The 25,412-nt window shown below is 40.4% G+C and overlaps 2 protein-coding genes across 4 annotated transcripts in view; both read right to left on the reverse strand.

The window, feature by feature from the left end:
- Positions 1-6,394: 6,394 nt before the first annotated feature.
- Positions 6,395-25,281, reverse strand: TMEM267 (transmembrane protein 267). Its single transcript, XM_041750039.1, has 3 exons — positions 25,191-25,281; positions 11,351-11,738; positions 6,395-8,479 (listed from the first exon to the last, which is right to left on the reverse strand). Exons 2-3 carry the CDS (start codon positions 11,660-11,662, stop codon positions 8,144-8,146), a joined length of 648 nt encoding a protein of 215 aa, XP_041605973.1. The 5' UTR covers positions 11,663-11,738; positions 25,191-25,281; the 3' UTR covers positions 6,395-8,143.
- C3H5orf34 (chromosome 3 C5orf34 homolog) overlaps positions 18,283-25,412 on the reverse strand; it is a 46,017-nt gene continuing 38,887 nt past the window's right edge. For 2 of the 3 annotated variants that reach the window (XM_041750036.1, XM_041750038.1), the window contains exons 15-16: positions 22,869-22,987; positions 18,283-18,959 (exon numbers count right to left, since the gene is read on the reverse strand). The gene's annotated coding sequence lies outside the window, so the exon portion shown is untranslated. Of the gene's footprint in view, positions 19,032-22,868; positions 22,988-25,412 lie in introns of all 3 variants that reach the window. The other variant, XM_041750037.1, reaches the window with a different exon arrangement.

Below are 25,412 nucleotides of genomic sequence, written 5' to 3' on the forward strand. Positions count from 1 at the left end.
GTCCCACGTGGGGCTCCCTACATGGAGCCTGCTTCTCCCTCTGCCTGTGTCTCTGCCTCTCTCTCTCTCTCTCTGTGCCTCTCATGCATGAATAAATAAAATCTAAAAAAAAAAAAAAAAAGAAAAAGAAAAGAGAAAGTCCATCCCTTTCATGAACATATCTTTGCACTGGTTGCTTGTTAACTAAAATCCTGGGGCCACTACCCTAAGGTGTCATTTGCCTCAACTGAGCAAATTGTTGCTCTATGTGAATGGTAAGTGATAAATGCCCAAATATGTCCTGATTTGTCTTTTTAAAATATTTATTTATTTATTTTAGAGAGACAGAGAGAGAGAGAGAGAGAGAGAATGGTGCAGGAGGAGGGGCAGAGAGAGAGGGAGGGAGAGAACCCCAAGCAGACTCCCTGCTGGGCGTGGAGCCCAGTGCGGGACTTGATGTCACCACCCTGAGATCATGCCCTGAGCTGAAATCTGGAGTCAGATACTTAACCAACTGAACCACCCAGGCGCCCCCAAATGTGTCCTAATTTCAAGGCTTCTCCCCTGACCCTTGTGAGGGTGTAGATGCTGAAGAAGCTGAAGACCAGGACAGGAAAAGCATTTGGCCTTTGCCACCACGACACATTGTGATAACCACCGAAGAGAAGGGCACAGAGGATTGAGGTGGAGCCTCGCCCTACCTGGGAGGCTACACTGAGAGGGTTAAAATGATCTGCAGGCAGGGTGCACTTGAGGTGGGTCCCGAGGGACGAGTCGGAGCTGTATGGACACCTAGGTGGGGAAGGGAAAGCCCTGCAGCCAGAGGGAGTAGCGTGGGGAGCCGAGCACCTTCCATTGGAGGCGCTGCCCCAGGCCAGAGCTCCCCGCAGAGGCAGAGCTTGATCCCCAGAGGCTACCAGCCAAGGCCAGACAGCCACATCCCTGTTTTGCATAAGGTAGTGGTGATTTTGCTTAGATACCGTGTCTAGTGTGTTAATCTTAGGTCGTAAGCAGGCCAAGTTCAGGAGTCTGGGGCCCTGAGCGCAGGGGCCGTGCCTCTCCTCTTCAACACTCGGTGGGAGGCCACGTGGCTGCACCACCTCACAGAGAGTGCGGGAGCTGAGCTCTCTTACAGCCTCCAGGAAGAAAGGCCAACAGCGTCAAGCCAACCTCTGGCTGAGACCTTTCAATGCTCCCACAGCACCCATGAGAGACACACACAGAGGCAGAGACGCAGGCAGAGGGAGAAGCAGGCCTGGTGGTGGGGTTGGGGAGCCTAGGGCAGGACTCGATCCCAGGACCCCCGGGTCACGCCCGGAGCCAAAGGCAGATGCTCAATCGCTGAGCAACTCTTAAACGAGTAGAGGAGCTGTTCCAGGCCTCACCCTGATCAGAGGACTGCGGCCCTCAGGCTTCACCTCTGTCCCGCCTCAGACACCCTGACCCGGTGAAGCTGAATTCCCTGCAGTCCTACCTGAGTGCTGTCACTCAGGGCTCTTGCAGCTGCTCTTCCCTCTGTCTTCAGGGACTTCCCACCCTCTTCCCATCAACTTCCCTCTCCCCTTCACTGGAGGCCCCTGCTTTTCTGTCAGCTTTCAGGGAGTTCGGAGCCTCATGGGACTTGAGAGGGCTCTTACTGCCCCACTTATGCTACAGTGCAACGGCCTGTCTCCTGTATGTCTCCCCAGCTAGCCTCAAGGTTCTTCTAAGATCGAGACTGTGTGGTTCACCATTAGAACACTACTTCTTAGTGCAAGGCCTGCTGCAGAGTAGGAACACCTGAAACGCTTGTTGAGTGGCCAACTGAACCAGTGCTGCACGAGGGAAGCATCGTATTCATTTTCACCCAAATGAACCATGGACGTTTAATTGGCCTAGGCTTTTATGAATTTAAATCCCGTTTTTTTCCCCATGGAGAATAAAGAGTTCATATAAAGATTCAATAGCTCCACATGGAGAAAATAGAGGACAAATAGAACCACAGTGTCAAGCAAAGGAAAAAAGGACATTATTTTCCCAAGAACAAACAACTCTGGGAAGGCACGCTGGAGGTTATCTCTGTAGAACTTGGGGAGCGCCACCATCACTGGGACAAGGAGCTGGCATTATAGAGAGAGCAGGAAGAGAGTCTTGGAAGGCATTTGACCTATTCCTCATTGGCTCAAAAAAGGGCTTGTGACTTGTCCAAAGACACCAGGGCTAGATTTTGGTCCAGTGCACAGGATTCGAGAGCTGTCTTAGGTATGTGGGAGGTGTCTTGCTGAGACCCGTTTTGGGCTTCCGACATACAGAGCTGTAAGATAACATTTGTTTTAAATCATTGAATTCATGATAATTTGTTTTTTTTTTTAATTTTTTATTTATTTATGATAGGCACACAGTGAGAGAGAGAGAAGCAGAGACATAGGCAGAGGGAGAAGCAGGCTCCATGCACCGGGAGCCCGACGTGGGATTCGATCCTGGGTCTCCAGGATCGCGCCCCGGGCCAAAGGCAGGCGCCAAACCGCTGCGCCACCCAGGGATCCCCATGGTAATTTGTTATAGCGGCAAAGAAGAGTAATACTGGACACACGCAGGCACGTACCCTGCATACCCCTAAGCAGGCCAAGTAGACAGGCGTCCCAGCTCTCTTCTATTCTTTCTTCTCACTCTTTTGTAGTACTTTTACCCTTTCAAAGATCCCCTGAGTTTTATTTTATTCAATTTCACTTGGATTGACCAGTAGAGATGGGAACAGGGGGCTTGCAGAGTGATTGGCTCTGGGCCTCACACCTGAGGAACAGCAGGGCCCTTTTCAGCAGGAGGATTGGCCTGGGCCCCGTGCCACCCTACATGAAGCTGGATTGACAGAGAGCAGTCCCATGCCAATCTGTTTAGAATCTAGAGAATCCCTAGAGTCTCTGCTGGGCCAGGCCCAGCACTGAGGACCTATTGTTACAGACCCTGGGCAAACAGCCGTGGCAGTCCAGGAAGCGGGAAGGTAGTATTTACACATGGTTCTCCACGAAGAGCAGGGCCTCTAGAGCACACAATGAGGTCCTTGTAACAGGTTCTCTCACGAATACTCCAAAAAGCTCCAACCATTCCCTCGGAGTACATGCAAAAGCTGAGGGTAGCGAGGTAGGACCAGTGTCATTTAGATGTGTTACACCTGCATGTGGTCTGTTCTGGAACCACTATCCCACGTTTCATACTTTATTTAGCCTCACTTAGATATCTAGGGAAAATTTTCTCTCTGCCTTCCACTTTAGGCGCGTGGTACCAATGCTGCTGACCCGGGAACCTGAGTGGTGCTTAAATTAAGTCAAATGAATATTGAATGAGAAGGGGTGTGTGAATTCAGATGGGTGTTCTTTGAAAGCTCACACGGAGTGCTGAGGGGGATCACAATGGGTGCTAGATAGAGCCTGAATCTGACATTCTCCTCTAGTTGCCAGATTCAGAAGCAACATTACTTTGTGCCGCGGGGTATGTAAGCCAAACAGCTCCTTGCAAGTCAGGCAAGGGGTAAAATGCCTCAGAAACACTTTAATTATCATTATTCCAGGAAGGTAAAGAAATGCCAAGGGGATACGCGTGGCAATGCCTTGGGTTTACGCGAAATGCAAAGTAACTGTGGAGATTGAGTGTCAGTACGAGTTTCTCAGATCAGTGGAGTGCTGTGAGCTTCCTGGTTTGGGGCTGGATCTAATATGGGCAGATGTTTTTTGTTTTTTGTTTTTTTTCTTTTTAATCTTTTTTTTAAAAATTTTTTTTTAATTTTTATTTATTTATGATAGTCACACAGAGAGAGAGAGAGGCAGAGACACAGGCAGAGGGAGAAGCAGGCTCCATGCACCGGGAGCCCGACGTGGGACTCGATCCCGGGTCTCCAAGATCGCGCCCTGGGCCAAAGGCAGGCGCCAAACCGCTGCGCCACCCAGGGATCCCTGGGCAGATGTTTTGAGGCTTGGTTTGTCCAGTATGATGTTTGAAAAAAAAATGTTCAGTGGTGAGCAAAGTATTATTAAATACCCAGATGAAGCTAGATAGCAGGCCAAGTTGGCGGGGTTTCATAACAACTTTAAAATGTGTGGCCTGAAGTATATCTGGGGAAAAGCAGACTATGTGGATTATTCTGGATTGGCTAATTGGATAGTACACAAGGCCAATTGGGCATTGGAGTGTTGAAGTGGTAAACAGTAACCCATAGCACTGCAGAGGTTGGATAAGGACAGAGTTAAATGTACCTAGTGGGGGACTGCAGGACCTGGTGGCAAAGAAAGGTTGGGGAAAATTATAGATATCAATAAGGCAAAGAGTTGGCTCAAGGAGGAGGAGGAGAGGGAATGCAGTTAAAGAAACAGGATGGGTTTCCAGGCATGGTTCTTCAAGTGTTGTTCCTGAACAGCAGCGTCCTATTGTCAACCTAAAATTGTCACGAGGCAATAATCAAGAATGTTTATTTGAGATTAAAGAATTGCAGTTCAGGGTACACAAATTTGGGTCGTAATGCAAATAGTGTGCCATTAGAGAGCAAAGTCAGAGGTGTTTAAAGGAAAAAGGAAAGTTTGTATAGGCTGTATACAAATAATTTTTTTATTGGTGTTGAGGGCAGAAAGCTACTTTTTTTTTAAAGATTTTATTTATTTATTCATGAGAGACACACACAGAGAGGCAAGACATAGGCAGAGGGAGAAGCAGGCTCCCTGCAGAGAGCTGATGGGGACTTGATCCCAGGACCCCGGGATCACAACCTGAGCTGAAGATAGATGCTCAACTGCTGAGCTACCCAAGCGTCCCCAGAAAGCTACCCTGACCCAATATAATTGGTTGCCAAGGCTATTGCTATGCAAAGTCTCCTACTGTAGCAAGATGCAGGTGTTCAGGTCCAGTCCTTAGAATATTTTTGGTTTGCTCCAGTTCAAAAGTTCAAGTTTCCACCAGTGAGGATATGCAAAAAGCCTGCATCCACTTTTATACTTCTTGACATGTTACCTCATTTCATTTCACCTTTCACAATATCAACTGGGAACTTGTTGGAAATTCAAATTCTTGGGACCTACAGAGTCAAAACTCTGGAGTTAGGTCTTAAGCAATTCCTGCTCTAACAAGTCTTACAGGTGATTCTAATGTATGTTAGAGTTTGAGAGCCAGTGGTCTAGAAAAAATAAATGTTTGAGATCTCGGCAGAGAGCAATATCCTCTAAAAAGGAGGTACAGAGAACTCTTATCTTGGTGCATGGCTGATGTGATGTGAGGAGTCAGTGGTTAGAAGAAGAAGGGAATATTCAGGTGAGTCATCTGATGATTGAGGGTAAAATCAAGGGTTGGAATAAAAGGAAAAAAGAGATCCAGGTGCTCATATCATCAAAGAAAGTGAAAGTGAGTTTTAGAGGGTAGCGTGTGAGGGTGAAGACTGAGGATGAGTAATATGTTGAGATATCAAATGAAAGAAACAGAACTATGATGAATAAAAGGTTTAGCCATGACAACAGTGAGCAAGGACCAGAATAGCCCCTATTTCCTCTCCTCTTTAGTTGGGACAATGGGAAAAACTGGGACGCCTGGGTGGCTCAGTGATTGAGTGTCTGCCTTCCGTTCAGGTCGGGATCCTGGGATCCGGGGATCAAGTCCTGCATCAAGCTCCCAGCAGGCAGCCTGCTTCTCCCTCTGCCTGTGTCTCTGCCTGTCTTTGTGTCTCTCTCATGAATAAAAAAACAAAATCTTTTTAAAAAAATGGGAAGTAATTGTTCCATTAGCCAAAAGAAAAAGGAGCCAGAGAGTGTCCACCTGATTTGGAGGTAGTGATGGTGGCTGCCTAAGCTGAAGAAAGGAGGTGAGGATACGTGGGAGTTTTAATTTAGCCCACCACTTAAAGGAAACTAAGCTTAAGGGTGAGTAGAAAACAGTTAAATGGCGGAAGTTCTTCTGAGTGGCTAGCATAACTAACATGGCCCAAGAAAACAGTAGACTGGAAGGTCACATCAGTGGACCAGCCTCCATTAAGTGAATGGAGGACATCTAGTGGATGGATAAAACAAATACATGCAAACAAGATATAATCCAATTTTCAATATAATGTATTGACACAAACTCTTTCGACAAGATAAAAAAAAAAGGTGGCATGGGAAGTTGGCTGTTATATTTCCACAGGTTACAACCACAGCTGTTACAGACCATGTAGAGGACAAGGAACATTTCTGATGGGAGAAGCAGGAATAAAGATAAACCCACACTTAAAATCTGCAGTTATTGTTCAAGCCAAGCAAGGAGTCATGGTCAAGGTGAATTTCCATTCTAATACAAAAAGTTAGGACAGCCCCCAAAATGCCAGTGTGACATTATTAAATAAGGCTGTATATTTTAATGGCATTCCTTTAATATTGAGAAAGAAAAAAAGTAGAGTTTTATAATTCAGTCAGAAAAAGTGATATAAGATATATGTTTTATTCCCATGGATTTCTGAAATTATAGATTTAAAAAAAACTCTACCTTATTCAAATTTACCCCTATTTAATATTATGCCAACCAAACTGACACAATCATTGCTCCCGAAAGAACAGATTATAAAATCTAATACACTGCAGCCAATTGGTTAACAACAAAAAGAAAAACTAAAGAACATGAACTTTTACAACAATTTACAAGCTCTTTTTTTTTAACTTAATAAATAAGAAAAATATGCTTTGGATAAGGCATTGCTTCAGCATTTCTCAGAGAATAAGGCACACAATCACTGGCATTACAAATTACAAATGTGTAAGAAAATCTCAAGACAGCAAATGGTACCTAGGATCCTAAAAAAAAAGAAATCAAGTGTCTTCAGGGCACTGACTTTTATAACACAGTAACATTAAACTATGAAAATGTAAAATTTCACAGCAACTAAATTTTCCTTCTCTAATAAAGGTCAATCATTTTTAACAGATCAACCTGAAAGAACAAAGAAAAAGCAAATTTCCTAAAACCCCTTCATTTTCAAAAACATGTTTCGTCTCTCAGTATCAGGCAGATATTTTTAAAATTACTTAACAATATAATATTTTAAAATAAGTGAGCAAATAAATTGATAGCAACTAAAACAACTTTAATGGCACATTCAGGAGTTTACATTTGAAACATTACCGGTAAGTCTTTTTTAGTGCCAAATCAAATTGCATGGTTATAAGCCAAGTATCAATATTTTGTTAATTTTTAACAAATACTTTGCTAAATTTAGTTATGTTTTTCAGAACAGTTAAAACCTTAACACATGAGAGTTTTGGGCAAGGATACTAAAAAAATAATACTTGAGTAGGATGTTACTACAGCCATTAAATTACAATAATTATTTCCTAAAGTGATTCCTGAAACAATAATCTAGATCTACTGTTAGTAACTTTTATAATTAGTATCTTTTATGAAAATTATAATTTCTCACAAGGGCACCAAAACAGACTCTGCCAATAATCACGACTCACTAAAGTACGTGGCTGATCAAACCTCATTCAGGATCAACATACATGAAATAAAGAAATGGTAGTGTTCACTATACATCTTATTCATGATCTCATTTATTTTGGCTGTTTCACTATTTCGGTATCTCAGGAAAACGCTGATACAAATGCTGACTTTTTACAAACTAGTTGCCCTACGATTTGATCTGTTTTCCTCCTGAAGTGGCCTGCCTTAAACAAATACCTCCAGAAAACTTAACTGGATGTCAATCTATTAAAACTATTAGTAAAGCCAGGTAAACAGAAGAAACATCATCAAAAAAATGTATCATGGAATAAATGAAACTCTAATATTGTACTACAGTGTTAGAGAAGAGAGAATTATGACAAGATATGATTTTTTAAGTGTACATGCTGGGGCTCCTGGGTGGCTCTGTCAGTTAAACGTCTGCCTTCAGCTCAGGTCCTGATCCCAGGGTCCTGGGATTGAGCCCTGCATCAGGCTCCCTACTCAGTGGGGAGCCTGCTTCTCCCTCTCCCCCTGCTATTCTCCCTGTATGTGCTCTCTGGCTCTGTCAAATAAATAAGTAAAATCTTTTAGAAAGAAGTGTACATGCCTCCTGAGCAAGAGGATTCAGGAATTATAATAATATAACATGTTGTTGAAAATTCATTTGATAGTGTCAGCTACCCTTAATTATCACTGTCTGAACCATTTGCTTCTCTAAGACTGGCATACAATTACCTCAAACATCAATATGAATTCCATGTTTTGAAGACATCATTTGTCTGGTCCCTGTTAAATACATAATGAATGAACAGATGTGAGGTAAAGAGGAGGTGATTATGACATAAAGCCAGAATGGCAGCGGAGAAGTTTTTCCAAATGGGCATATCCACAAGCCATGACGAATTCCATCTCGGATATGATGTGAGGTCCAGGATATAAACAGCATCCAGGGAAGAAAGCACCATGAGTCTTTGAGCTTGAAAAGGTGCATAGTAAACTTCAGGGTCAGGGCCACAACTGGTATCACAGTAGAGCAGTGAAGAAAAGGTCTTCGTGGAAGAGTCAAAGCAGCCTGCCGGGGAAAGCAGTAGCTAGTATCATTTCCTTCTTGGCAAACAACATTTTTAAAAAGAATATTTTATTTATTTATTCATGACAGGCACAGAGAGAGAGGGAGGCAGAGACACAGGCAGAGGGAGAAGCAGGCTCCGTGCAGGGAGCCCCATGCGGGACTTGATCCCGGGACTCCAGGATTATGCCCTGGGCCGAAGGCAGGTGGAAAATTGCTGAGCCACCCAGGGATCCCTGGCAAACTACATTTGTAGATGCTTCTTAATATTCTAAAATATTTTCTAGGAGTCTATTAGAAATACAATGGATTAGCTCCGCCTTCAGTCCAGGGCGTGGAGTCCCAGGTCAGGCTCCCTGCATGGAGCCTGCTTCTCCTTCTGCCTGTCTCTGCTTCTCTCTCTCTGTGTATCTCTATGAATAAATAAATAAAATCTAAAAAAGAAAAAGAAATATACAATGGAAACATTTTCTATGTCACCTCTAGATACATGTATTACATCCATTTCATAGAAAGCAAATAAGATATAAGTATTAGTAGGACATTCTTTGCATTAACAATTAAATCAAGATCTCGAGAACATAGCAATTAATTTTTTAAAGTTTCCTGGTATTTGCTTAGAAAAGTAAAAATACAAATGTAATTTATATCCCAAATGTATGGTTTATGTAAATTTGGAGTTTTAGAGAATTATCTGGGCCTCTAAGCATTGAAAAAAAAATCTACAACCAAATAAAATATCCTTCTAATAAAGGCACAAAAGGGAAATATTTTTGTTATCAACACTTCATATTAGCCTTGAGTATTTTCAAAATGTACTTAACATTTAGGAAGATATTATTTTTATTTTATTTTATTTTTTTTAAGATATTATTTTTAAAAGATTGTATTTATTTATTCATGAGAGACACACACACAGAGGCAGAGACACAGGCAGAGGGAGAAGTAGGCTTCATGCAGGGGGCCTAATGTGGGACTCGATCCCAGGACTCCAGGATCACGCCCTGGGCGGAAGGCAGGTGCTAAACCATTGACCCACCCAGGGGTCCCAGAAAGATATTATTTTAAATAAGTATTATAAAGTTGGGTTAAACTCCAGTAAAAATTTTAAACCATTACAAAAAATGTATTCACTAACTAAACAAATAAAAATTTAAGAGTTAACCCCTGACTGATTCTTGAGTAAGGAAGTTTTTTGTTTTGTTTTGTTTTTGTTTTTTAAATTTTATTTATTTGACAGAGAGTGAACAAGCAAGCAGGGGCAGAAGTAGGCAGAGGGAGAGAGAAGCAGGCTCCCCCCAGAGCAGGGAGCCCAATGCGGGGCTTGATTCCAGGACCCAGGGATCACGACCTGAGCCAAAGGCAGACGCTTAACCAACTGAGCCACCCAGGCGCCTCTTGAGTAAGGAAGGTTTTGTTCTCACATACTCTAAAGGCTAATTTTCAATTAGATAATTTCTAAATAACATGGGAGTTGAGGGCAGTGAAGACTGCCTAAACCCGAATCTCCCCACACATTATAGACAGGGAAAATAAAACTATACCAAACCCCACTCAGCATAGACAAAAGTCAGAGAGTGCCGCAAATCCTAACGTATTAAAATACACACGTCAGTCTGCTTTCTCTCCCACCATAAACCAGGAAAGGTGAGGGGACCTAAGATGGATCTACAATTACCGCTGGAAAGAGAAACAATGAAAAGGGTCCTGGTTGATCAGAGCACTGGCTACAAAGCAAGGACTTAAATATGTGCATGATTCAAAGCTTTAAAAGGCATTGGTTCTGGGGGAGAAGATGGCAGAATGGAAGGGACTGGAATCATTTGGACAATGGGTGGTAAAGAGGAAAAGGAAAAGTAAAAAAAAAGAAAATTAGGAACCTATAAAAAAATTAGAAGGCATAACCTTCTCACATTAAAATAAAAGGCGTCCCTTAAAGAGATTGTGCCTTGCCACTGTGTAAAGTCACAGGATCCTTAAACCAGTGTCTTTAGCTCCCACCTACAGACTGATCATCAGTCAAAGAGTTTCTGCTACATTCCTCTTCCTTCTCCCTCCTCCATATTTTTAGCTGTTTTATTTCTTTTTTTAAAATATTTTATTTATTTATTCATGAGAGACACAGAGAGAAAGAGAGGCAGAGACACAGGCAGAGGGAGAAGCAGGCTCCATGCAGGGAGCCTGACCATGCAGGGAGCCTGATGTGGGACTCCATCCTGGGTCTCCAGGATCACGCCCTGAGCCAAAAGCAGGCACCAAACCGCTGAGCCACTCAGGGATCCCAGCTGTTTTATTTTCCACTTGGCCAGAACACATCACATTCCTGTATTGTTATTCCACCTTTGTCTCCGCACAGTATCATGCTCCTCAACAGCAGGGCGGGACAAGAAAGCCTGAGGAAATCCCTCCTCGGAAGATAGCAAGCGTCTGAAGTTGACGTGATTAGCAGTTATACTCTAGATGTCCGAAGGGAAACGGACTCTACACCTTCATTTATGAAGTCTACTTATTTTAATAGATGCTAAAGATGTATGCATCTTTGGCATTTTGTGATGCCAAATAACTTGATTAGCAATATTTTAGCTGTTTTAATTTTCAATTAGATAATTTCTTTTCTTTTTTTTTTCAATTAGATAATTTCTAAATAACATGGGAGTTGAGGGCAGTGAAGACTGCCTAAACCCGAATCTCCCCACACATTATAGACAGGGCAAGTACTAAGGGAAGTACTAAGCGATGGAAAAAACTGGATGAATGGGCTTTCTTATTTTAAAATAAGGATAGTCTTCGCTAGCTCTAAAATGATCTCTAGCTCAATATAATGGTGGTAAAGAAAAATTAAAGACCAGAAAAATAAACATATATGCTTCTTACCTTTAAAGATAAAGATCCAGCTAGAAAAAAGTGGTCTACATCAATAATAGAGGCTAAAAATCCAGCTAAAATGATTTCTCCAAAGTCAGTTGTTTTCTTGACTCCAATGACAATCGCCCACAACCACATGCCAATCACACAATGTACTGCGTTATCTGAGAGAGCTCGAAGCCAGTCATTTTGCTGAATTATTGAAAACTGAAGAAGTCTGTCGGCTACCAGGCAAAATATCCCCAGACCAAGGCTAGAAATAAGAGACTCAGTGCTACAAGACTGGAGTAAAGCATGGGTCTTCTCAGCCTCAGATGCCATCACAGACAATACATCAGTATATACTAAAAGCCATGAGGAAACAAACCACTTATTCTTGTTTACATTTCCAGACACCCTAAAATAGAAAGCAGGGGAAAATATTAATGCCATATAACATTTAAACAAAACAGTATTAGCAATAATTTCATAAATACAAAACCTAGCTGTAAAAATTGGTATCTTTTTTTAAACTGTCGTCAGTAGTTTTTTATTTTTCCCAACTTCATTGAGATATAATTGATATATAACACTTTCTAAGTTTAAGCTTACACTGTGATGATTTCATATAGACATACTGCAAACAGATTACCAAATAAGGTTAATCTCTGTCACCTCAGACAGTTACCTTTTTGTGCATGTGGAGAGAACGTTAAGACTACTCTCTTAGTAAATCATAAATATAAAAAAATTGTACTTCTTATATGTTGTGTACAATATGCCATGCAGCCCAAAGAGAACAGGTTAGCTTTATTACAGGAACAACAGATTACATGATAGTATGTATCCAGGCAAATTTATGAAAGCCTACCAACTGTAATCTATTACTCTGAAGTCATCAAATAGTTCTCTCAGCAGTGTGTGCCACATGGTAGTGGGCATCCATTGCGTCTCTGTATCCATCAACTATTTCCATACTTCTGAAAACAGCATCTCCTTTCCTTTAGGAAAATTGTTAATCACAATACCCAAACTCTGGTGCTGATCAATTAGAATTCCCTCTCTTATCAGTAGTAGTAATTACTTAGTAATTACTAATTAGTCATCATTTTCCAGTAGTGATTAGACTAGGGTGAATAACCTAGTGATTAAGGTGACCCAGGCTAGGCCAATCAGACTTCCTTCTAGAACTTTCCTAAATGGAGCTGGTAGGGGATAGTTCCTTTCCTTCTTACAGACCTGGGCTCCACTACATGGAACAGCCTAAGAAAAAAGAACCATAAAAAAAAAAGAAAGAAAGAAAGAAAAAAGAACCATAAAGACATCCACAACTCAGGTCCAATCTTTAAGTTTCTCAGAGCTGCCCTAGTTCAAGCAGCTTACCCTTTACTTCTATGAGCTACCCCCACATTCTTCCAATAAATCCTTTTTTTTTTCTGTTGCCTCTAATCATAGAACTTTAACTGATATGAAAATGGCAATCATAATTCTGTGCTGAGTGCTTACCTGGCATAGAATACTAAATCAGTTATTCAGTTACAGTTATCAATATTATGTGATACCTGAAGTTTTTGATTTGTATTATTTTAATTCTGAGACTAAAGAATAACTAAATGATGTATTAATGATTCAACTTCTATTCTGTAATAAAAACTATTCATAGCTCATCATATATATTCTAAAATTTACAGGGAAACACAAAAGATCCAGAATGGGAAAATAATTTGGAAAAAGATGAGCTAAGCTGAAGGACTTAACACACTATCTGACTTCAAGTCTTACAAAGCTACAGTAATTAAGACAGTGTGGTATTGGTATAAAGATAGACAAACAGAGCAATGAAACAGAAAAAAAGTGGGATCAGAAATAGATCCACACAGATGTCTGGGGGGCTCAGTCAGTTGAGCACCTGACTCTTGATCTCAGCTCAGGTATTTTATTTTTAAATATTTTATTTATTTATTCATGAGAGACATACAGAAAGAGGCAGAGATGCAGAGGGAGAAGTGGACTCCCTACAGGGAGCCTGATGCAGGACTTGATCCCAGGACCCAAGAATCAGGACCTCAGCCAAAGGCAGATGCTCAACCACTGAGCCACCCAGATACGACTTAGCTCAGGTCTTGAGCTCAGGTTTGTGAGTTCAAGACGCATGTTGGACCCCACACTCAGTGTGGAGTCTACTTAAACAAAAGAAAAGAAGAGAAAAAATAAATTAAAAAAAGAAACAGATCCATGTATACACTGTCAATTGATTTTTGACAAACATGCAAAAGCAAGTAAATAGAGAAAAGATAGTCCTTTCACCAAACGGTGCTAGAACAACCGCATCGACTGCAAAAATAATGAACTTCTATCCATATTTGACTCCATATACAAAATTTAAGTCAAAATGATCAGACTTAAAACATAAAATAGGGGCAGCCCGGGTGGCTCAGCAGTTTAGCGCCACTTTCAACCCGGGGCCTGATCCTGGAGACCTGGGATAGAGTCCCACATCAGGCTCCCTGCATGGAGCCTGCTTCTCCCTCTGCCTGTGTCTCTGCCTCTCTCTCTGTGTCTCTCATGAATAAATAAATAAAATCTTAAAAAAAATAAAATAGACATAAAACTACAAAAATTCTGGAAGAGAACAATATTTTTGTGTCCTTGGGTTATGCAAAGAGTTCTTAGAAGCAACATCAAAAAGGTCGATCTGTTTTGTAAAAACTGATAAATTGAACTTCATCAAAATTAAGAATTACTGTTCTTTGAAAGACAATGTTAAAAGAATGAAAAGATAAGCCACAGACTGGTAAAAAATATTTGCATATCTCATATTTGATCAAGGATTTATATTCAGAACAAAGAATTCTTAAAAAAGAGAAATAAAACTAATACAAAAATGGGCAAAAGGTCTGAAAAGATACTTTACAAAGAGGATATACAGGTGATCAATAAGCACATGAAATATGCTCATCATCATTAATCATTAGGGAAATGCACATTAAAACCACAATGAGATACAAGACATACCTATTAGAATGCCTAAAATTAAAGACTTTTCTCAAATGTACAAAAGATGTGGAGCAACCAGAACTCTCATACATTACTGGTGGAAATGTAAAATGATAAACCACTTTTCAGTTTCTCATAAAGTTAAATATACTTACATCATAGATTCAGTCATTCTACTTCTAGGTATTTACCTGAGTAAATGTGAGCTTACATCTACACGAAGACTTGTACATGATTGTTAATAGCAACTTTATCTACATTAGCTTTGACCCGGAAACAACTCAACTGGATAAACAAAATATAGAATAAAAAGAAACAAAAAAGTGATACCTAAAAAAAATTGACGAACCTCAAAATAATAGTGAAATAAGGCAAACCAAAAAGAAAAGAGAGTACATAGTCAAAACCCATGGAACTATACAACACAAAGAATGAACCCTAATGTAAACTGTGGACTTCAATATACCAATGTTGTTTTATTAATTGTGACAAGTGTACCACACTAATGCAAAATATTAGTAAAAGGAAGGAATGTGTGTAGAGGAAGAAGTAACATATGGGAATACTCTGTACTGTCTGCTCAATTTTTCTGTAAACCTAAAACTGCTATAAAAAAGAAAAGTCTTAATTTTTAAAAAGTAAATAAATGAAGCAAGCATGAGAAATGTTATAATTGTTCAGTATAGGTAATGGATATACTATTGTTCATTATATTGTCTTCTAGTTTCCTACATGTTTGAAATTTTCATTTATAAATGTTTTTAAAAGAATATTTAACATGATTCCATTTATATAAAATTCTAAAAAATGGAAACCAATTTACGTGACAGAGAGCAGACTGGGATAGGAGAGGCCAGAGGGATTAAAAAAGGAGCATAAGTAAACTGCCAGAACAGATGTGTTCATTATCTTGATTGTGGTGATAGTTTCATGGTTTATAGTTTCATATATACATCAAAATGTATCAAAATATACATTTTAAATATGCACAGCTTATTATGTGTCAGTTATGCCCCAACAAAGATGTTAAAAAGTTAGGAAAATATACTATGTTGTCAATAACAGCAGGCTTTCATGCAAAAGGAGCACTCTAAAAAACAAGAGGATATGGAGATGAAAAGCCTGATTGCCCAAATAAAAGCTCAACAGGAACCATGCACAGTAAAATGAATGCTTCAAAAAACACAGTAAGTAAGAACATTTTCCAAAAGCTTGATGGGAAAAAAAATGAGAGTTGAACACTGAAAGAAAAAAAAAAGATAAATTCCCTTAGAGTTTCCAAATCCTGTCCCCCACCAAAAAAAAATTATCTGCAAAAGGAGAATGTAATTTATGTCAATAATAAATCCAAAATATTGTGAAGCAACATTTATAAAGCTCTGAGAGAAAAAGGATCATGACCGTAGGATTCCACATGAACTCTATTATGGCACCTCTGTAACAATCATGAATTTCAATGTTTTGTCTTAGAAATTATAATAGCGAGGTGCCAGGGTGGTTCAGTCAGTTAAGCATCTGCCTTCAGCTCAGATCATGATCACAGGGTCCTGGGCATCTGGCTCCCTGCTCAGCCAGGAGTCTGCTTCTCCCTCTCCTCTGCCCCTCCCCCTGCTCTGCTCTCTTTCAAATAAATAAGTAAAATCTTTTAAAAAACCTCTCTTTTTTTTGGGGGAGGGGGGGAGGTCCCTGGGTGGCTCAGCAGTTGAGTGTCTGCCTTTGGCTCAGGGCGTGATCCTGGGATTCAGGACTGAGTCCTGCATCGGGCTCCCTGCGAGGAGCCTACTTCTCCCTCTGCCTGTGTCCCTGCCTCTCTCTCTCTCTTTCTCTGTGTCTCTCATGAATAAAAAATACTTTTTTAAAAAGATTTTATTTATTTATTCATGAGAGACACAGAGAGAGAGAGGCAGAGGGAGAGGCAGTTTCCTGAGGGGAACCCAATGGAGGACTAAATCCCAGGACCCGGGGATCACAACCTGAGCCAAAGGCAGATTCCCAACCACTGAGCCACCTAGGTGCCCCTCAAAAAATCTTTAAGAGAAAAAAAGAATTTATAATAGCTATATATGATTTCTGGGGGAAAAAGAATGGAAGAACAGGACTTCTAAATCTCTAGGGAGAGAGAAGAGGAATAAAGAAATCTTGATCAGTACAGCAAAACAGAAAATGGGGGGAAAAAAAGAGAACTTTACTGTCACTCTGACACCCTAAAGAGTAAAGGAGACCAATCATCAAACACAAATACCACAATAAATGTGGATGTATCAAATTTATCTATAAAGAAATAGATTGGGACAAAAGGAAACATCCAAATTATTATTCATAAGAAAATATTTCAAACAGTTTCAGCAATATATAAAATAAAGAAATAAGAAAATATACAAGCCAAATAAAGCAGTCATGGTAATACTAATATCAAATATAGATTCATGGCAAAGGACTCAGTGGGGCTAAAAGGGATAAAATATTCAATTCATAGTAAAGTTATATGAGAAAATGCTTATAGGGCACCAGTGGCTCAGCTGGTTAAGCGTCCGACTCTTGATTTCAGCTCAGGTCATGATCCCAGGGTCGTAGGATCGAGCCCAAAGTCAGGCTCCATACTCAGAGTGGAGTCTGCTTGCAAATCTTTCTCCTCTCCCTCAGTGCCTTCCCACCCCCCATGCTCGCTCTCTTGCTCTCTCTCTCGTACTCCTGTGCTCTCTAAAAATAAATAAAATCTTAAAAAAAAAAGAAGATGCATACGTGACAAACAGCAAAACAGTAAGACATGCAAATTAAATCAAGAAGCCAAAAATAGGTGTAGATAATCTGAATAATATAAATTTGATTTCATATGGTCTAAAATTACGTATTTTACATGGAAAACACATTCTTTCTAAATGTCCATGAAACATTTACAAAAGTTAACTACCCATTTGCTCATCCATAAGAAAAACGTCCACAAAATCTAAAAACTGGAAATGTTCAGGCCGAATTCTCTGACCACATTGCAATACAATTCATTTCTAAATTGTTAAAAAAAAAAAAAAAATAGAGTGGCCTAGTTAGCTCAAAGAAACTAAGCTTAAATGATGGTGCAAGTAATACCTTTAGAGCCAGGAGACTTGTTTTGAAGTATCTACGCTCTGTGCACATTTCAGGAAGGAAAACAAAAGTTCAGAGAGCAAGGACTCTACTTTGTTTATTATTATACCTTTCACACATACTAAGTGCTTAATAAGTGTTGAATGAAGTCATGAAAAATCTTCATTCACTGTATCTGTTATCCAGAAGGTATTGCAAATTAAATACTTCAATGGCATTTAGTAAAATGTAACATCCATTCCTGGGATCTGCATTTTTAGCAAGTATGAATACCAGGTAATTCTTATATTCACTAAACATTGTGAGAAACACTAGTTTATCAGAAACAAAAATGATGAAAACCAAGAAACATTACCTTAAAAGTTAGAAACAGTATAGCTATTAGAATATTGTTCTGGCAGTTTCACTCTAAGTAATGAGGGAAAGGAGGGGCAGGGAGGGAGTGGGGAAAGAAAATGTATCATTACTTCACCAGGAAGAAAAAGGTAATTGCATCAGTTTGCAAGTAAACCCACAGCCTATTAAAGAGAATCCACTGAAAAGCATTAGAATTTAAATTGCACAGGGTGCCTGAGTGACTCAGATGGTTAAGCATCTTTCAGCTTCAGTTGTGATCTCAGGGCCCTTGGGATCCAGCCCGCAGTCAGGCTCTCTGCCCAGTGGGGAGTCTGCTTCTCCCTCTCTCAGCCTCTCCCCGCTGTGATCGCTCTCTCTCACTGTCTCAAATGAATAAATAAAACCTTTTTAAAAAAGAATTTAAGTTGCAAATGGTGGCTAATTCAAGATAAATACTAATCTTTATAATATACAAGCAATCATCATAAGAAAAAAATGGGAAAAAGAATTTTCACAACAGCAATAAAAACCCAAACACCAAGGAATAATCTAAACAGGAAATATTTATGAAGAAAACAACAAAGTTGTATTAAAGAACACAAAAGATCAATCAGTTCTTTAGAGCTCTGGTGGCTTCATACTACATTGATTCAGCTTAGCTGGAAGCACATTTTTCAGAATTCCCTTCCTTGTGAAGTTCTTATATAGTTCTTCCTTGCATCATAGTGATGACTGTAGGAGGCACCGTGCGTGAGACCAGGGAAGCAGAAGTGAAGCAGCAGGCACATTTGGCAGCGAGCCACACTTGCAAGTCCAGTGCCAGACACACTGTAGAGCCTGCCCATGATCTGTTAGCTCTCCTTGTTGGCATGGGCAAACGGGCTGGCCTGCAGCTCCTTCGGCTTCTCCAAATGCCAGGTCTGCATGTGCAACCCCAGCGTCAAGAGTGCTAGCCTCTCCTGCTGATCACCCACAGCATCAAAACTGGAGTTGATGAGAAGCCAGTGCAGATTCCATTCTGTCCTTGCTCTCCTCCACATCCACATTTCCTTCTTCAATGTCTGTCTAGTTGATCTGTAACCACTTCAGGCTTAACAACAGACTCAGAGGCAGGAGTCTGACCAGACTGCTTTGCCAGCCCCCACAATTACAGGTCTAGCCCCTGCATAAATCTTGCATTCTTCAGGAGGCAAAGTAGTTCTGCTTCTTTAAGGGAGCTTAACTAATACAAGAGTCAGAGCATTTTATTGAGTGAGAAGAAAACACTGATGGCATTATTCTTCTCAAATGGAACCTATAAATTTAGTATCATTCTAATTAAAATCATGAAGGGATTTTCTTGTAGGCACCCCACAAAACATTTCTAAATTTCGCTTAAAAGAGTAAATGCCATAAACTTGAAAAAGTGGACTAATGGGTGCCTGAGTGGCTCACTTTTTTGGGTGTATGCTCCCTGGCTCAGGTCATGATTTCAGGGTCCTAGGATCAAGCCCCACATCGGGCTCCTCCTTGGCAGAGAGTCTGCTTCTCCCTCTTCCTCTCCCTCTGTGCTCTCTCTCAAATAAAATCTTTTAAAAAAGAGAAAGAAAAGCAGAGTAATATGAGTACTGAAAAGTGAATGCAAAGTCCAGAAATCGATTAAGTGTGTGAATGGGGAATATGTATATAACTCTAAATTGGTGGAGGAACAATTATTATTAAACTCAGATCCTATATCAGTTAGGGTTCTTAAATGCATGGAAAAGAAAACAGTTTGGCAGTAAATGCAAAAAAAGAATTTATTAAAAGGGTATTGGGAAATCACAGATTTGCCAGGTTGCAAAAATGAGGCCTCAAAGTTATGCCTCAAGCTCCTCAGTGAAAATGACACCAAACTGGTCTGGTGAAGACCTCCCTACTACTGAGCCCACCTTATACTGCCTAACACTTGTCACTAGATATTACCACTGGCTTTGTGCCACAGCTGCACTATCTGTTGCCACCATGGAAGACTCTTGGCAGTACATTTATTTGATCCCAATACAAATTTTGGAGTGGGGCAGGGTATGTGTCTGATTGGCTGGGCTTATATCACATGACTAGCTGCAAGGGAGGTTGGAAAAGATAGAATTTGGCCTTTTCAGCCTATATTGTAGAAAGTGGGCTCTTTGTTTCTTCCACTTGCATTAGAACAGCATGCTCACAAATATACTATGCTGAATAGGAAGTGAGGAGTCCACACTAGCAGTCAGTTAGGTTTTAATTGCCAAGTAATACTGGAGAGAGTCAATCATCAGATGAAACCTGAAATTGGGTCATCTGCTTTCAATCTGTGCAATGCATAGTTTAATATGGTAAAGCTGTTTAATCAAACAACTCTAGGTTTTAAAACGTCACATTTACATAGACTAGAGTTTTACAATATAATAGGATGTTTCCCTGGTTAAATTAAGAAAGGGAATCAGTTTCATTGACTAGCCGCCTGGAAAACTTCTTTGATTAAACAGCTTTTGTAATCAGTTTGGTTATCAAATTTGGGATATTTACATGAATTTGTAAACTGACTTCTACACAGTTCAGCTAGCTTGACTTTTAGAGAAGAGTTCAAAATTATTTTTTAAATGTTGAAACAGGGCAGCCTGAGTGTGTGTGGGGGGGTGCTCCCTGCGTGGAGCCTGCTTCTCCCTCTGCCTCTCTGTCTCTCATGAGTAAATAAATAAAATCTTTAAAACAAACATACAAACATACAAATAAATAAAATGTTGAAACACATGATTGCCTAAGAATGTAAAACTTATACATGGCAAAGTTAAAGACAAATGGAGGAAATTTAGAACCTTTATGATGGGGAAAGATTCAAATTTTACTTTATTAAGGGCTCTTAAAATTAAGAAGGAAAAGTAAGTATCCCAATAATAAAGTGGGCAATGTCTACGAAAAGGCAGTCTGGAAAGGGAAGAAATACAAATGATAAAAAAAATTACAGAAGGTTTCAATTTTATTAGCAATCAATTGAATTTAAATTAAAACAATGAGATTTCAATGTAAATTGATAAAAGATTGCTAATGCTGTTAGTAGTGGTAGGGAAATGACCCTTCACGTTGTGTATTAGCAGGATTATAAATTGGTATAATTTTCTAGTGGATAATTTGATAATATGAATCAAAAATCCTTTAAAAATGAACAAATATTTTTAAAAAGGTTTTTATTTTAGAGAGAGCACACAAGCAGGGAGAGGGATAAAGGGAGATGGAGAAGCAGACTCCCCATTGAGCAGGGAGGCCTACATGGGGCTCAACTCTAGGACCCTGAGATCATGATGTGAGCCGAATGCAGATGCTTAACTGAGTCACTCAGGTGCCCCAAAAATGAGCAAATATTTTTGACTCTGCATTTTCAATTATAGGAATTTATCCAAAGAAAATAAGTAGATTTAAATACAAAGAATTACATATGGATATTCAGCATTAGCATTGTTTATAAGGAAAAATTAGAAACTCTATGTCCCAAATATAAGACCAGTGAAATAAATGCCACACAACTATGGAGCCATTAAAACAAACAAACAAACAAAAACTATTCTCATCTTTATTGACATGAAAAGATGCTCAACATATTAAAATTTTAAATGTAGCCTATAAAATATGTAAAATTTTAATTTTGGTTAAAAATACATACATACGCTGCATATTTAAAAATATAGGAAACTGTTCACTTGGCTTGCATTTCACTCATGGGCTTAAATATGATCAGTACTTTCTTCCCCTTTTTTTGATTCCCTAAACATTTTCTTTTCTTTTTGTTGTTTTTTAGAGAGAGAGAGAGAGAGAGCGAGAGCGAGCATGCAGGCAGGGGTGAGGGCAGCAGATGGAGAGGGAGAAAGAAAATCTTAAGCAGACTCCATCCATGCTCAATGTGGAGCCCGACATGGGGCTACACACAGGGCTGATCTCATAACCCTGAGATTATGACCTGAGCCAAAATCAAGAGTTGGATGCTTAACCAACTTATCACCCAGCCCCCCAGAATTCCCTAAACATTTTCAATGTCTTACTATTATGGCCATGAGACAAATAAAGCTACTCTGAAGTTAGTCAGAAGCATTAAACAGCTCAGACCATGATGCTAGTCTTTTAAAAGCATAATTTTTGAAAAGTAGAAACATACTTAAAACTTTATAAATATGTACTAATAAAAATATTAGAATTTACATCAATAAACATTAATAAAACTCTGCAAGTCAAATTAATAACATAAAAATAATTTATTCACATTTATGTATTAGTTGACCCAAAGTCTGTACAAAAGATTTCTATATTTCCAGGTGAAATAAAGTTATATAGATTCCTTTAATTCTTTCATATTGTGAGGAAGACTTGCTTTGCATAGGACTGTTCTGTTAATGATAATGGGATCTACAACAATCCTCAAATTCTCGGTCATTTGCAATAATGAAATTGTTCTGAAAATCACTAAGACTGGGTTAAAGTCTACGGACTCTTCTAGGATTCCACACACTTTCAAGCAGGAGTTATGACCAAAATGTAAAAAAATGCAAAAGATATCCCCAGGGTCATAAATCCCTTCTATAAACCTCAGGATTTTCAATCATTTGTTTCTACTTTACAAAATAAACTCTTGACACTGACATGGATAAAGAAGTTAACATGTTTAAAGGTTCAGTGCATATAATTTTAAAGTATATGAAATATCCCTTTGAACCAAGGACAGATGCTAGTATTCACTTAGCTGGAGGGGAATTGGAACACATAAATTTCAATTAATGACCAAGCCAGAGAGGTGCTACACTAAGCAGCAATATCTCCCTCCTTCAGTAAGCTGTGGCGTGCAAATCAGCCTAAAGAAGAAAGACCACTTAGGTTGAAGAGTGTAAGAATGTGGGCTGGACACACATAGAAGCTCAACAGAAAAGCTCTGCTGCCACTCAAACTATGCTCATTATATTTATTACAAACTCATTTTCAGATCTTATCCCAGAAAGGGAACAAAAATAAAAGGTTAATTCACTTAATTGCAATTCACTTAATTGCAAACTGCATGATGCCACTATAAAACCACTGCATTACATCCATCCTCTTTTACTCTTGAAACAATTTTTATCACCCCAAAATATATTTAAATGTTACTAACCTTGTGTTTTACATAAGTTCAGATTCTAAAAAGATGGGGTGGCTAATGACGTGTTACAAGCAAAGTGAAACATCAAAAGATCACTTCAAGTACTTAAATGATGATCCAAATTTAGTGACCTGAAAAAGAAAACCTTATTGTTCAACTATATTATGGTTTATGAATAGGAACAAATACACATAATGGGATAGCACAAAATGCACTTTATAAGTGAGAGGTATAAAACAGCTTGCTGGATAAGAGGGGAGCAAAAAGCTAATGAGTGAATGTGGAAGTAGATCCCTCAGCACCCATCAAGTTTTTTTTTTTTTTTTATGATAGTCACACACAGAGAGAGAGAGAGGCAGAGACACAGGCAGAGGGAGAAGCAGGCTCCATGCACTGGGAGCCCGACGTGGGATTCGATCCCGGGTCCCCGGGATCACGCCCTGGGCCAAAGGCAGGCGCTAAACCGCTGCGCCACCCAGGGATCCCCCAAGTTTTTAAATGCCCGCATTGGCATGGGCCTCTGAGCCAGAATCACTCAGCTAAGCCTCTTCCAAAGTCCTAGGCCCACAGACATAGGAAGATAATACTTGTTAAGTGTTTTAAGCCTCTAAGTTTCGGGGTAATTTGTCATATAGTAATACATATCTAACACAACACTATTTCCATTTTTACAATGGTGTAATTATGGTCCCAGAAACACAATTCTGGCATCTATTCCACTCCAACTGTATTAGTGCTGATATTTAACATCACTGGCTTAGACTCTGAGTATGAGGATAAGAAAAAAAAAACACTTTTTGAGAAAGAACTTTACTAAGTATACTGCCTTTTATTTATTGTCTCTGATGAGGACGTCCAAGTGTACCCGTTTTTCTTCATACCTTTTTCTTCCTTTTTCCACTTCCTACCCCTCCCTTACAAATAGAATGGACTCTGGAACCTCAAAAACTGTAAAATAACTTTATTCTACATGCTTACTTTTGTTGGGCAGTTTCCTTAATAGTAATTACAATTTTCTTTTAAGCTTGCCATGCATAAAATCTAATGTGAAGGCATTTAATAATAAATGTTTCATTGTAGGAGTACAAAGGGTAAGCAGGTAAGCATCTCTCAGCCTACGAACTAAAAATATCTGGAGGATGACTTCTCATCTCCTAAGGCCCATAACATGTCCTTATGACTCGCAGCCACTTTCTACGATGGCCAAATTGTCACACCCCATCCCATTACAGTAAAATGCCATCAACTATGGGATCTTTAAAGTACACATAGCAGTAACCTTTGCTTTCCTTAATTCCACAAACATAATTAGCCAGTTACTTTAATTACACACTACTGTGCAGTTTGTTACTAATCTTAGACAAATCTTTCTGCCAAAACAACGAACAAATTCTCAACCTAAATAGCATCTGCTTCACTCTCCCTTCACACAACTATTTACAAAGACCTGAGGTAAAAGCAGCCCATAACCTGGTAACTACCTTCCGTCCTGCTTTACAAACAAGTCTTCTTCGATGTCAGTGCTGTGAAAGTTAATATGTTTAATTTTTTTAATTAAATTTTTTTTTTTTTTTTTTTTTTTTTTACTGTTTCAAATACATTTAATCTCCAAAGAGGCGGTTTCTCAAGCAGGTAGGAAGTTTGATTTCAATTTTTAAAAGTAATCTCAACACCGAAGATGGGGCTGAGGCTGGAACAGACTCCACCGCCTGAGCCAGCCAGGTGCCCCTAATCTATTTAATTTTTTAATGCTAGAATACCTAAAGCAGATGCTAGATCTTTTTTTTTTTTTTTTGATGCTAGATCTTAATGCGGCTAATGTGCCAAGGAGAGAAGCACAAACCCTGCTCACTTTCACGCAAACTTTATATGGTCTGAATAGGAGATGTTTAGTTCCTACACCACTAGGAATAAAACATGCAGTTCCGAATTTAAACATCTATGGGGGCTCAGCAAATTCCCCGAATCATCCCTTCCTAAGGCTGGTGTGATGCGGAGCAAACACGCCGGCCGGGCGGGCGGGCCTCGCGTTAGGAACCAAGCCCTCGCCAGCAGCGTAGGGACCCGGCGCACCTGCGCGCACTCCCGCCCGCGGGGTCCGGGGCGCCGGGGCAAGGCGGCAGGGGCCAGGGGCGCGCCCCTCGCCGCCCGGGGCCGGGCCAGGGAGAAGCCGCAGGCGCCGAGCCCAGGAGCCCACCGGCAGCCCGGGGAATCTCCGGGGCTCCGCGCACGTCCCGGGACCGCCCCCCGAGCACACCCCGCTGGCTCTCGCGGCCCGCGCGCTCGCCGCCCCCGCACGCCCTCCCCACTGGGACCTGGAGCCCGGCTTCCCACCTCGGGGCGCAGCTCCGGGGCGTCCACTCGCCCCCCGCCGCCCGGCCGCTCGCCGAGCTCAGCCGCGCCCACGTCCGGCTCTCCCGGCTGGAGCCCGCGGCGCGCGCGGCGGCCCCGCCCCTCCGCCCCTCCCCCCCGCGGCCGGCACCATAGAGACGCGGGCCGCCGGCCAGAGGGGCTCCAGCCCGGAAGGTCGGCGCAGAGGACGCCGGGATAGTGGCC

This window comes from Vulpes lagopus, chromosome 3, assembly GCF_018345385.1.
Source record: "Vulpes lagopus strain Blue_001 chromosome 3, ASM1834538v1, whole genome shotgun sequence".
Taxonomy (NCBI): Eukaryota; Metazoa; Chordata; class Mammalia; order Carnivora; family Canidae; genus Vulpes; species Vulpes lagopus.

Excerpts from the sequence above, each read along its gene's own strand:
- TMEM267 (XM_041750039.1), bottom strand. The coding sequence starts at position 11,662 with ATGGCATCTGAGGCTGAGAAGACCCATGCTTTACTCCAGTCTTGTAGC. Across the intron at positions 8,480-11,350 it reads CTGGATCTTTATCTTTAAAG|GCTGCTTTGACTCTTCCACG; the intron begins GTAAGAAGCATA and ends TTTCCCCGGCAG.